At 41.4% G+C, this 13,784-nt stretch overlaps 1 protein-coding gene across 1 annotated transcript in view; it reads left to right on the forward strand.

Moving 5' to 3' along the window:
- Positions 1–13,784, forward strand: part of ENPP3 (ectonucleotide pyrophosphatase/phosphodiesterase 3) — a 170,062-nt gene that overhangs the window by 99,279 nt on the left and 56,999 nt on the right. Inside the window, exon 14 of the mRNA XM_075203086.1 lies at positions 8,062–8,093. Within this exon, the coding sequence (XP_075059187.1) occupies positions 8,062–8,093 (32 nt within the window). The remainder of the gene's footprint in view (positions 1–8,061; positions 8,094–13,784) is intronic.

Genomic DNA, 13,784 nt, shown 5'->3' on the forward strand with positions numbered 1-13,784 from the left:
GAGCATCAAAAGGCCATTCAAGCCTACACAGCCACCTACAACATAGGAAAAGGAGTGGGGATGCGCCTGAGTCAAGCGCACTGGAGAATGATTTTCGTGTTTTGCAAGGTTCTGCAGCCATTTGAACTTGCCACACAAGAAGTCCTAGTGGAGAGGGGATCTGATGCAGACAGATACCAAACTGCCTTTGTCCATTTCTTTGTATATTTGAATTTCTAGTTCTACAGTCTATGCAGACTGCTTTATTTATATTCAACTACAAGTGTAGGGCGGGGGGGGCACAGATAGCCACCAAAGTAATGTGGTCCATTTAATTACACTTTCTAGCTCCACAGTCTGTGCAGCCTGCTTTTTTTTATCTTCAAAGTATTTATATTTACAAGCCTTGCAATCTAAATTAACTAGAGGTAGTGACATGGTAGAACTCCAAAAGGCAGTTTGGAAGCCCCTGTACAAACTGGCTCTATTTTTAACTGCGTTGTCCCCCCTCCAGTGTGTACTCGTAAAGAGTTTTTAGTGCAGCTGGGAACCTGGTCAGTGAGTGGCGAAGGAGGTTGCTTCCTCACAACGTTGAAAAAATGATGTTTATAAAAATGAATAATCAATTCCTCAATGAAGTACAGCACTGCCCTCCAGACAGTACAGAGGGACCTGTGGTTGTGGAGTCCAGCGGGGACGAATTGATAATGTATGAGGAGGAGGAAGTACACACTGTAGGGGAGAGGAATCAGAGGTTGAGGATGAGGACGACATCTTTCCTCAGTAGAGCCTGTTTAGTTTGTACAGGGAGAGATTAATTGTTTTATTGGTGTGGGGGCCCAAACAAACCAATCATTTCAGCCAAAGTTGTTTGGTAGGCCCTGTCGCTGAAATGATTGGTTTGTTAAAGTGTGCATGTCCTATTTCAACAACATAAGGGTGGGTGGGAGGGCCCAAGGACAATTCCATCTTGGAACTTTTTTTTTGCATAATATGACCAATCAACAGTCGTTTGCCATGTTCAAAAAGTAAAACCAAATTTAAACAAATTCAGGAAATTAAACCAAAAGTAAAATACCCTGTCATAATTTAAAACAAGAGGGATTGACGTGCTCTAGAACTACTGTATTGTTGTTTATATTTTATAAACACTACACTTGAAAGCTTGAGTCTTTCAATGAAAAAGTAACTCTCCATTGCACGAATATTTGCAACAGGGACAATTTTAGGGTTAAGAAAGTCAACTAATAACACTTCGACGCTGTCTGTCTTTATAAACATTACACTTGGAAGTTGGAGGAGGTATTGTGGCCCCGGCACCAAATTTACTACCGGGGCCACTCCACTGTGCAGTCCATATTTAGGTGTATCAGATATTAAACAACGGTGACAGTTGATGCCCAATTTTTTAATTATATTGTTGGCGCTGTAAAAAATTGTGTTCCGGGCACACCACACTACGCAGTCCATACCCTTTTTTGGTGGAATTCTGACCCGTGGAGGGTTTTTTAATTATATTGTGGCCTCGGTACCAAATTGTGTACCGGGGCCACCACACTACGCAGTCAAGATAGATAGATGCGTATCATAGATAAAGTACATTCAGTGGTGTGGGGCAAATTGAAAAATATTCAAAATGCACTGACTTTATCAAAAACAAGAGGTTTTCACACGCTGAAACTCCAACATGTATATGATGGAGAGGATGAAGGAGCAGCCGTATGTGCAGTGTAATGCAGACCTGTTGAAGGTTTTTTATATATTTTATTGTGGAGCCCAGTGCCCACTACTCTACGCAGTCCAGATACTATTTTTGGGTGTAATTCTGACCTGTTGAAGGTTTTCTATATATTATATTGTGGTGGCCAGTGGCCAGTCCTCTACGCAGTCCAGATACTATTTTTGGGTGTAATTCAGACCTGTTGAAGGTTTTCTATATATTTTTTATTGTGGTGCCCAGTGCCCACTACTCTACGCAGTCCAGATACTATTTTTGGGTGTAATTCTGACCTGTTGAAGGTTTTCTATATATTATATTGTGGTGGCCAGTGACCAGTCCTCTACGCAGTCCAGATACTATTTTTGGGTGTAATTCAGACCTGTTGGAGGTTTTCTATATATTTTTTATTGTGGTGCCCAGTGCCCACTACTCTACGCAGTCCAGATACTATTTTTGGGTGTAATTCAGACCTGTTGAAGGTTTTCTATATATTATATTGTGGTGGCCAATTGCCAGTCCTCTACGCAGTCCAGATACTATTTTTGGGTGTAATTCAGACCTGTTGAAGGTTTTCTATATATCATATTGTGGTGGCCAGTGGCCAGTCCTCTACGCAGTCCAGATACTATTTTTGGGTGTAATTCAGACCAGTTGATGGGTTTTTAATTGTATTGTGGGGAACACTCCTCTACGCAGTCCAGAAAGATACCTCGTTGCAATGTTTTGTACTAAAAAAAAAATTATTGTGAGGTGTTAGGTGTTCAGAATAGCCTTTAAATTAGTGGAAATTATTGTTATTGAATGTTATTGAGGTTAATAATAGCGTAGGAGTGAAAATAAGCCCAAAAACTTGATTTTTACACTTTTTAGTTTTTTTTCAAAAAAAATCTGAATCCAAAACCTTAAATCCGAACCAAAACGTTTCAGCAGGTGTTTTGCAAAACAAATCCTAACCTAAAACATCGAGAAAATCCGGATCCAAAACACAAAACACGAGACCTCAAAAGTCGGCGGTGTACATCCCTAGTTCAAATATATACTGCCAGTTAGGCCAACCCTTATTGGGCACAGGATTAACCCCTAGAGAAGACATCACAGCCTGATAATCCATCATTCCATATATCTAAATCTCTTCTCAAATCAGGACACACTCAGTGTCTTCATCTAGGCACTGATTTCAAGATTTTTCACATACCCTCACTATGTCCTATCTGTTCAAAATGTAATAGGGGGAAATAATTTATAAAAGCCATAAACCATAACAATTATTCTATCACTTTTAAATGATGTTGGAAATATTAAAATAAAAAAGGGCCCCTAGTCACAAATTATACTTGAGATTTTGCTATATCCAAATTAATAATCTGTATTAGATGGATTTCTTGGAGTTTTTCTTAAATATGGTCTGGCAACCCAAAATAATTGTTTTTCCATAAATAATTGTCACTTCAAATCATATTACTTTCCTTATTTTTATATTCTGCCTGCCTGATATTCCTATTTCTAGTATATTTTTAAAAAGTAATCTAAAATCACAATGTTTTTTTTAATAGCTTAAAAATGAATGAATGTTATATACTTCTTCAGTTTGTGCCTACATCTTCTTCTTGCGTTGTAGATGACTCCCTTTATAGGAGCTGGAGCTTTGCAATTTTGTACATTCATAAATGCGTCAAAGAAACAGTACAAATATTTCTTTCACGCACCTACTTTTAGGAAATTGCACTCAATTTTATGGACAAGTGCGTAGATTTGTGAGCCAAGATAACTGGGTCTGATCAGGGACTGAACAGTGCAACATTTGGGTAGGGGCCCGGCATACCGGAGCATGCTCTAGCTCACTGAGCAGGCTCCGGTGAGAAGAGGCCATTTGCTTTGCTCTTTTGAGACCAGAGCTGCTTCCTTGGGCGTGGAGTGGGAGTACCAGTTGCAGAGAGAGGGCCCCAGATCAGAAGGCTGACCCGTTATTTTTGGGCACCCGTCATGTCTGGGTCCAGTAATGGCTGCACCCCCTGCACCCATGATCGTTCCACCACTGGGACTGATTGTAGAAGTTGGTTGGATCTATGGCATTCCTTGCTGATTGAGGATTAGGTGAATGATTGTGGCTACTTTTCCACCCACATGCACATATGAAATTTTATTTTACTAAGCAAAATAGTTTCAATTAGATAAAAGGGTAAGGAAGGTGCATTTAGTAAGGACAACCCTCCTTTGTGGGAGGGCATACAGTTTTGTTCTCCTTCCCAAAAGACTTAAATTTTTCCACCAACTCTGAAGTGGGTCTTCTTTGCACTTTCCAGTCACACTTTTGCATAAAACTGCATTTCTAATCACACTCTGACTAATGTAATAAACATTTGGAGGAAACAAAAGTTTAAATGAATGATGTTTTGGCCTTAAGGTGTTAGCAGGTTAAACTCTGAAGTAACGTTTGGCTCTTTCCATCATGTGCATTTTTACGTGGATCTGCAAACCCGCGTAGTGAGGTGCACATTGCTTATCTAGGTGCACAAGAAAAGTAGTATGGGGCTGTCCACATTTTTTGCTGTTTGTAAATGAGACACAGCTTTCAGGACCAACAGAATTTCAAGAACACGGTTGATATTGCATGTGTTCAAGAGCTCCTACTCCTAATTGGTCATTGATCATGCTGCAGTGTAAGTTACCCTGAATGTAACATGCAGCAAAGTGTTTATGGTACATCACACTAAAGCTTGCTCCCTTCACCACTCTTGCCTGAGCAGAATGCGGCTTATAGCATGGAACATTTTCAGACCAGACAGTAGAATTAGAAAAATAATGAAGAAAAAAACAATAATCCATGGGTGCCACCTTTGAATTGGCATATGCACAGGAAATATATGCCTCAGGTACATGCAGTACCCGCTCAACATGGATACATACCTCCCAAAGTTATTAGGCATTTTATTTTTTCTACCGGGAGTCAACATCATCGTTTAATTATAGGGCGCCACAGATTCCTTAGCGCAGGACAATTGTCTTCCAGATAGAACATACATCTTGAAGATAGAACATGCATGAATATAATCCACTTAATAACATATATATGAATACAAGTAAGCATAATTAAACATACATAAATAGTTATGAGCTAACAATTACAGCTAGCACGGGTTCCTGTACAAATTGCAGGCGCGTGTCATTCCAAACAAAAGTAAACCTGTGAGGTATGCTATTAGGCCAAACTACTACAAACATCTTGCTATCAGATGCCTGTCATATTCATTCCTTCACTTGGATATGGGAAGGCTGGAGGGAATGGTTCTTGGAGCCAGCATAGAGCGGCATTGCTTAGCCAAACCAATACTTGTAGACAGCACCTACATGCTGAGGCATTCTTTAGCTTTTTACTGTTACTTTTGTAAATATAGAGTTCATTAACATAGAATACATTTAAAAATGTAATCTGCTTTCGTGAATGCACACTATATGGACAAAAATATTGGGACACTTGACCATTACACCAACAGGGACTGTAATGACATTGTATTCAAATACATATACTTTAATATGGAGTTGGTTCCCCTTTTGCAGCAATAACAGCTTCCAATCTTCTTGGAAGGCTTTCCACAAGATGTTGGAGTGTTTCTGTGGAAATTTGTGCCAATGCATTCTGTAGAGCATTTATGAGGTCAAGCACTAATGTTGGACGAGAAGGCCTGACTCGCAATCTCTGTTCCAATTCATCCCAAAGATGTTCGATCAGGATTAGGTCAGGGCTCTGTGCGGGCCAGTCAATTTCTTACACACCAAACTTATCAAACCATGTTTTGGTAGTCCTTGCTTTGTGCACTGGGACACAGTTATGTTGGAATAGAAAAGGGCCTTCCCCAAACTGTTGTCACAAAGTTGGAAGCATAGCATTGTCCAAAATGACTTTGTATGCTGAAGAATTAAGATTGCCCTTCACTGGAGATAAGGGGCCTAGCCCAAACCCTGAAAAAACAGCCCCATACCATTATCCCTCCTCCACCAATCTTCACAGTTGGCATAATGTAGTCAGGCAGATAAAATTCTCCAGGCATCCGCCAAACCCAGACTCGCTCATCTGGCTGCCAAACACAGAAACGTGATTCATCACTCCACAAAACATGTTTCCAATGCTCCACAGTCCAGTGTCGGTGTGCTTTATACCACTCCATCCAACAAATGAAATTGATCTTGGTGATGTGAGGGTTCCATACAGCTGCTCAGCCTTGGAAACCCATTTCATTAAGCTCCCACCACACAATTTTTGTGCTTACATTAATGCCAGTGGAAGTTCGGAACTCTTTAGCTATGGAATCAGCAGAGCAGTGGTGACTTTTATGCACCATGATCCCGCTCTGTGATTTTGCGTGGTCTTCCGCTTTGTGGCTGAGTTGCTGTTGTTCCTAAACGCTTCCATTTTCTAATGCCATCACGTACATTTGACCATCGAATATCCAGCAGGGAGGAAATTTTACGAACAGTCTTATTGCAAAGCTGGCATCCTATTACAGTACCATGCTTAAAGTCACTGAGCTCTTCAGAACGACCCATTTTGTAACATAAATGTTTGCAAAAGGAGACTGATGGCTAGGTGCTTGATTTTATGCATCTCTGGCAAGGAGTCTGATTGAAACACCTCGATTCAATAATTAACAGGTATGGCCAAATACTTTTATCCATATAGTGTATTTGACAGCATTTCCATTAATCACAATGTCATTTCTGTTGACCAATTAATATAAGAATGATTATATTGAATGCACCTGACCTTCTTACATAGACAGAAGGATGTGGAAAGTAAACAAATACAACTTATTCCATAAAGTTGTACAAGTACTTTGGCTTTTCTTAGAGATAATACCCAACATATACAACTTGTAAAGCTGCACTATCTCCCTTCTCCCTAACCAGCGCCCCAGAGGCTACTACCAACTTTTTAAAAATGTATTAACCTACAAATGGTGGTAGAAGTGGGGTGTGTGAGTTGAAGAACCAATCACAAAGAGCAATCTCGCTGTAAGAGGAGCTAAGGGGCCCCGGTATAAATGGCAGCATGTAACTGCCCCCAGACTAGTGTTAGCAAACCTGCACTACACATTTTACTAAGTGGTAGTGCAGCTTTAAAGTTTTTTATAACAATTAAGAATCATACATTACATCAGTGGTTGAAGTGGAAATTTGGAACTGGCAGTATGGAAAATGTAAGTGAATCGAATTTCATGGCTTTAAAATGAAAGCAGTAGGAGAAGTGAAGGTATGGCATATCACCGTATACCAGCCCACTTCACCCACTCCATAACATACAACAGCGGATGACATCTGCATATATTACACCACTTCCTTTTTACCATAATGTTAACCTCGGTCCATCTGAGAGGTAGTGTAGTATGGAGTGGTGTAGGTGCCAATTCTCACACCTACCTCTGGAGATCCTGATATTTTAAATTTGCCACCCATCCCCTGCAACTGTACATGGTTTTACCAACCTACAAAAATGTACCTTTTGATGGATTTACTCCTAACTCTAAATGAGGCCACTGTATTCCTTGCAACCTGTAGATTTTGTAGATTGGGGCAGTGTCTACAGGAGAATTCGCAGCAGCGCAGGCAATGGAGAGAAGATCCACTCTAAACAATTATTACTATTAATGTTTATTTACAGGGCGCCACATGAGATCCGCAGAGCCGTACAACAAGGGAGGGCTGGCAAGTTTTAGCCCGGGGGACAAGACTCGACTCAGCAGCCTATTAGGAACATTTTATAGGGAAAAAAATGCAGGTGGTCCAGTGACCCAGCTCAAGGTAGGCCTCTATGGGACCGGCCCAGGGGGGCATATTTCCGCCTGCCCCCCCCAGCTCTGCCTGCCCCTGCCGTACAATAAAGTAAACAAATAACACAAATAACACTATAACTTTTCCACACAGCTACTGGGGTGCAAGGTATATTCAGTGTAGGCTGAAGCCTGTGCCCATTACCAAGGGTGCAACTAACAGGTTTAGAGCCACCGAAAGAGGTTTAAAAACACCTGTCCTTCATTAAAAACATGACTGTAATGCTTTGTACAGCTGTTGCTGGTAAGTGTGTACTGAAGGGTCACACATCATAGCCTGTTCTCAAGTTGGGACAAATTTCGTAATCTGTAGATAGCGGGATAGCTGCAAGCCTGCAATTTAGCATTTTTGTAGTTGACCAAGAATGCCTCAGTCACTTGCAACACTCCCCTACACAAAATGTGTATAAGCAGCTTTAACAGAATTCTTAGATAAAACTATTACCCACTTGAAGAGCATTCTGATTGTGTCTTATATAGTATATGATATAATTGCAAACTGGTTATTAATGAGTCTTTTTCTCATTTTCTTAACAGTTGATTCTGAAGGGGTAGTGAAAAACCTTACTGTGAGTATTTTTTAATTTAATTTTAAATACAGATGTTGTGTTTGTGAGGCACTAACTGGCATACATTGAAACACCAGTAGACTGTTGTGAAGGACTGTATCAAAGAGCATTGTCCCTAGTAGTTTTCAATCGTAGGGGCCTACTTATCAATAGGACACTTTTTTGGAGATACGAATGACAAAATTCCAACTTTATTGCTGCAATTTATTAAAAAAATATTGCCATGGCAGCTGAACAATAGTCATTGGCTAGCCAGCCTACACATGCACAAGTGGTAGTCCAGATTGGGATTTCAGTTCCACTAGTAAAAAAAAGGTTACATATTTGATAAAACATATTTTAACAGTAAAGCTTACTGCCAGTGATAATAATGTTTGTCCGTCAGTAGCCCCTTTATTTTATTGGGCAAGGCAATAAGAAACACAATCATAAGCAAAGATTTTTTTTTTTAATTGTTTGACTTTGAAACCACAATTTTTAGATCACAGGTGATCATGATGAGATTCTATTTTAACAGTCCAATTTTTAAACAAACCAATGTACCAATAAATTATTCACACATAAGGGGATATAGGGACATATTTATCAAAATGCTACTTATTGCATCACCCAATACTGCCAAACATAACATTGTTATCTCTGGTGATAACCCTGTCAGTGGAAAGATTCATTGCGTCTTGCTGGTGAAGACTTCCCAATGCCTTTGCATGTAGAAGCCTATCTAACAAGTATTTCAGGATGGCGATAACAGTTCTAGGGTTATTCCTGTAATCTGGGCTTCAAGTTCCATTGTGTTGGCTCATGACCGTGCATATCTGTATAGGTTGGTCCGTCAAAGTGGCAGGTTAATTCTTACTGTTCTCGGCCAGTATCGGTCAGCTGCCTCATGATATATATATATTTTTATAAACACTGACATATATTTATAGATAGTTCTCTTTAGAGTTAATTCTGGTTCTTTAAAAAAATCACCAATAAGTGTGGTATATTTCAGTAGTTTTAGATATTGTAATTACAGACAATGCCACAAGGGGTCATGGGATTCTAATAAATAATATGCAGCACTAAGTGTAAGAAGGAGTGCTGTAAGTATGTATATTGTGTAAATGTAGCTTTTTTTTCTGGGTGAGATTGTTTTCACAGTAATAACTCTTTAAAGAATAAAAAAACACAAAATTCTGCATAATGGTATTTTAATTTTACTTTACAAATGCTCCTGTAAGCTTTTAATATAAGTTCCTTCCATTTCTGTATAAGAGAAGAAAGACTATTAATATAGAGTAGAACATTTGCTAATTTGCACTGTGCATACCCACACACAATAGCGTATGCATGCGTCTGTATGGATAATTGGTAGCATCTGATACTGGTGCCTCCTCAGGCGCGGGCTGGGAGAGGGATGGCCGGGGGGAGACAGGCGGCCGCATCTCGTGACAGGGGTGCGGCCGCATCATTGATGACGCGGCCGCATCATTGATGACGCGGCCGCATCCCCTGTCATTTGATGCGGCCGCCTGTGCGCTGACGCGGTCGCATCTGATATCATCAGATGCGGCCGCGGGGGGAAATTATGTATTTTGCATCGGGGGGGCGGCCAGCCTACCCCCCCGGCCCTGGGTTGCTACCAGCACCATGCTATGATGGTCTGGGCTTATGAAACTATAGCAGGGAAAGCATGGGGTCCAGCTGTCATCGTAATGTCACTCAGCCCTAGCCTGTTCAGCATGGACTAAATTCCATAGGGGAATCGAGCCCACAAAAAATTCCTCCCATCCCTAGAAGAAGACAGTCCCATGCTAAAGGAACGAGGGCTCCTCCCAGGGGCCTAACTTCACAATGCCAGGCTTCATAGCAAATTTTGTTTAAGGGCCCGGCAATGCCGATGTATCAGACCATACCCACCAATCTGCTCTGAAAAAAGCAGAGAGAGAGAACCTCTTAGGAGCATAAGCGGCCAATGCTGAGAAGAGAACTCCAGTCCACTCTGTTCTCTGATCATCAGAAGATAACATAGGAGCCCCAGGAGGGTGGGAGTGCCTTGCTGGGCCCAGTAGTTGCAGCAATTCCTGCACCCATGGTATTTCTGCAACTGGCTCCTCCCAACACCCATGTGTGGTGGGTGTTTGGGTAATATGTGTGAAAACATAGTTAGAAGTGTTTTGCTGGTTCACTACAGGTCCCAATAAGTACACCTGTAAATATATACTAAGATAAACTCACAACATTAAAAAAAAAATATTAAAAATAACATCCTCCTGCATCTTCCCCATTTCATTGCTTGCCTAAATCCTGGAAGTATACTTTTCTTGTTTCCTGTTTGCAATTGGAAAAAAAATAAAAATAAGCAGTGCAATAATTATAACATGCTCCCCAAGGAGACACAACACAACTGTTCCACATTTCTTTCTTCAATATTCTTTTAAATTCTAGGTTATATATCTGTAGTCAGACTGCATCTAAAGCAGGGCCGGACTGGGACTAAAAATCAGCCCTGCATTTAAAGTACACAGGCCCACCTCAGGTCCAGTAGGAAAAAAACCGTGTGCCGCCGCTCAGCATGGCCACATTGTGTTGTGGGTGTGGCCAACATGGGGCATTGATACATACATTATAATAAAACATTACATTTATCACGCCCTCCCAGCCACATCACGCCATCCCCCAGGCACATTATGACACCCCCCAGCCCACTGTACTTATCTATGCTTCTGGTGCTGCTGACATCTATCAGGATGGGAACTTCCTGTAGAGTGAGCAGGGAAGCTCTTAGTCTCACAAGATTACCAAATCTTGTGAGACCTAGAGCTCCTTGGCTTCCTCTGCAGGCGGTGTTCTATCCAGGAACTGTGAGCAACTATCAGATTCCTCCTGCTACCCAGAGCTGGATTAATGCTTGGGGGGCACAGGGTATTTAAGACAGGGGGCCCCTGTTATGTAACACGGTGTAACAGATACTGGATTCTACTACTACTAATCTTGATTAGCGCTGGCTTACCTGAGGCGCGGAGTCTAACGATCTCCCCGGTGTTCACCAAGAACAGCCGCAAGGCGGGGTGGGCTTCGCTGCCAGGAGTCGCAGGTCGCGGTCCTCAGGTTCGCCCCAAGATGTAGTGCAGCGGAGTGGAGCGGAAGATGTGGAGTCAGACAAGCCGGTTCGGTGCACAGGAATGGAGTCAGGCAGGATCAGGAGGCAACTCGGAGTCAAACAAGCCGGGGTCAGTACATGGGTCACAAGAACAGAGGGATGGCCAGTAAGCCGGGTCGGGACACAGGGGTTGGAGAGCCAGGATAGTCTAACAGGCAGAGATCAGCACACAGGAAGACACAGGAGACTGGAAGACACAGCAATCCACGAAGCACAGGAGCCAGGAACAAGAAGTGAACTTGTTGCTCTGACAAGGCTGCAGTGTCCAGGTGAGCTTAATATAGTCTGTGGATAGTAAAAGCCGCCTCCCAGCCACGATCATGTGACCACCCAAACCAGGAAGTGCTGCTGTACACAGAGACAGGAAATCAGCAGCAGAAAGCAAGTAAGTTTGTGACACATGGTTATCATATTAGACAAAATGTTAGACAAATACACAGGCAATACTGTGTGCAATACTGTTAGTTGCACGCAGCTCTGCCTTCACAAGCAGTACAGTGTGAAGTGGTACTTACCTCCCAACTGTCCTTGTAGTCGGACCAAATTTCACTAAACGAGACAGTCACCAAAATTCGGGACTTCCCCACCAGTGTTCTTGTTACTTTCACCCCCTGTGGCTGCTGATGTCTTTAGTTGCTGCTTGTTTGAATCCTCAAATGCTGGAGGCCCTATTTTGAAAAAAAAAATGGGTACATGTAATTTAGAAACCTCCAACCAGCCCTGGTGTTTAATCAATGCAACCCATGTTTTATAATTAGGCCTAAACATTAAAATACTAGTATTCACGTTTAATAAATAAACCTATATACCTCCCTCCAAACAACCCCAGCAACAAATTAAATCGCATTTACTTTTAAAAATTTACCTATTTCCTGCAACCATCACTGCCATTAAATAATTCCTAATCACATTTAATAAATAAACGTTATTTTTTTCCCAAACAGCCCCACTTCCAATTAGTAGCCCCCAAATGATATTATACCACAATATTGCCCCAGTTGATATTATGCCACAATAGTGCCCCCAAATCGTATACTATACAGTAGTGCCTCAAAATCATATTATGCCACAATAGTGCCCCAAATCATATTATGCCACAGAGTAAACATATTAACAAACTAAATTATATTTGCATAAACTGTGAGTTTATATAAATATCAAGCAGGAATATACAGCACCCCCCCCCCCCTCATGTGGCATCCTTTCTCTTCTCTCCCTCCCCCTTGTGTGGCATCCTCTCTCTTCCCTTCCCCCCTTCCTGTGTGGCATCCTCACTTTTCTTCCCCCCCCCCCCCCCGTTTTCTGTGTGCCATCCTCTCCCCCCATTTCACCTTTTTCTGTGTGCCATTCTTTCTTTTCTGTGGGCCGTTCTTTCTTTTCTGTGTGCCATTCTTTAGCCCCCTTTCCCTTTTTCCGTGTGCCATCCTCCCCCCGTTTCACCTTTTTCTGTGTGCCATTCTTTCTTTTCTGTGTGCCATTCTTTAGCACCCTTTCCCTTTTTCTGTGTGGCATCCTTCACCTTTTTTCTGCACCCCCCCCCCCCCCCCCGTTTTACTGTCTTTACTGTACTTACCTTTTCATCTTCTTTTCACTTCTCTTCTTTTCTCTTCTTGTTTTTGTCTTCTTTCTTCTTCTTTTCTACGCTCCTCTGACCCGGCCGACTGGACAGTGCACATGTGATCTGGTGGCTCGTTGCTGGGCAGGAGCCAGCCACCAGGCTGTCAGTTCATGCTGTGTCAGTGCACGGTGTACGCTGTCAGTACACCGTGCACTGACTGCCCGGGACCTGACCGGCCCATCTGCCCATTGGCCCTTCTGGCATTTGCCAGAAGTGCCAGATGGCCAGTCCGGCCCTGATCTAAAGGATATCTGTATCAAATCTTAACACATCTGTTATGTATTCATATAAAATTACCATTCGCAGAATCAATTTGTTAACATCCTTTAACTTCATAATTGTCATCAGTAAAACTATATGCACCAGAAATACAAGAAAATGTGCCATTCTGATCAATGTCGAACAATTAGTTGTTTTAACATTGTGCTTCTTTATTCCAACTAATAACATTACATAGTAGCAATATTTTAATATAATACAGTAAATACACTATTTCCTATTATTTATCTTAAATACTAATATTTATTTTTATCAATAAAGAAGTTTAATTCTGCACAAGTACAAAAAACATCTATTTCTCACATAGTATATTGCATAGAGTTGCTAGCTACTTTTTATACAGAAGAGCCTGTAGTGACTGTAGTTGTTATTATGTAAGATCAAAGTGTCTCTTAGAGATTTTACATGTAATAACTGGCTGCTGATTCACTGAAAGCTTAGGTCTGGTATGTTAATACTAGCAGATAACATACATATTCTCATGAGTTCATATTGGAGCTCAGCATAATTTTGAAAATTGTTAGACAAAATATTGGCCTAATTCCATATTTGGCTCTGGAATTTCACATGACATTTGCCCTATAGTTTTTGTTCCAATTGGATTTCTCCCCTATTAGTTCCATTCTGCAGCTTCCATACCCATTCTTTT

This window comes from Mixophyes fleayi, chromosome 3 (genome assembly GCF_038048845.1).
Source record: "Mixophyes fleayi isolate aMixFle1 chromosome 3, aMixFle1.hap1, whole genome shotgun sequence".
Taxonomy (NCBI): domain Eukaryota; kingdom Metazoa; phylum Chordata; class Amphibia; order Anura; family Limnodynastidae; genus Mixophyes; species Mixophyes fleayi.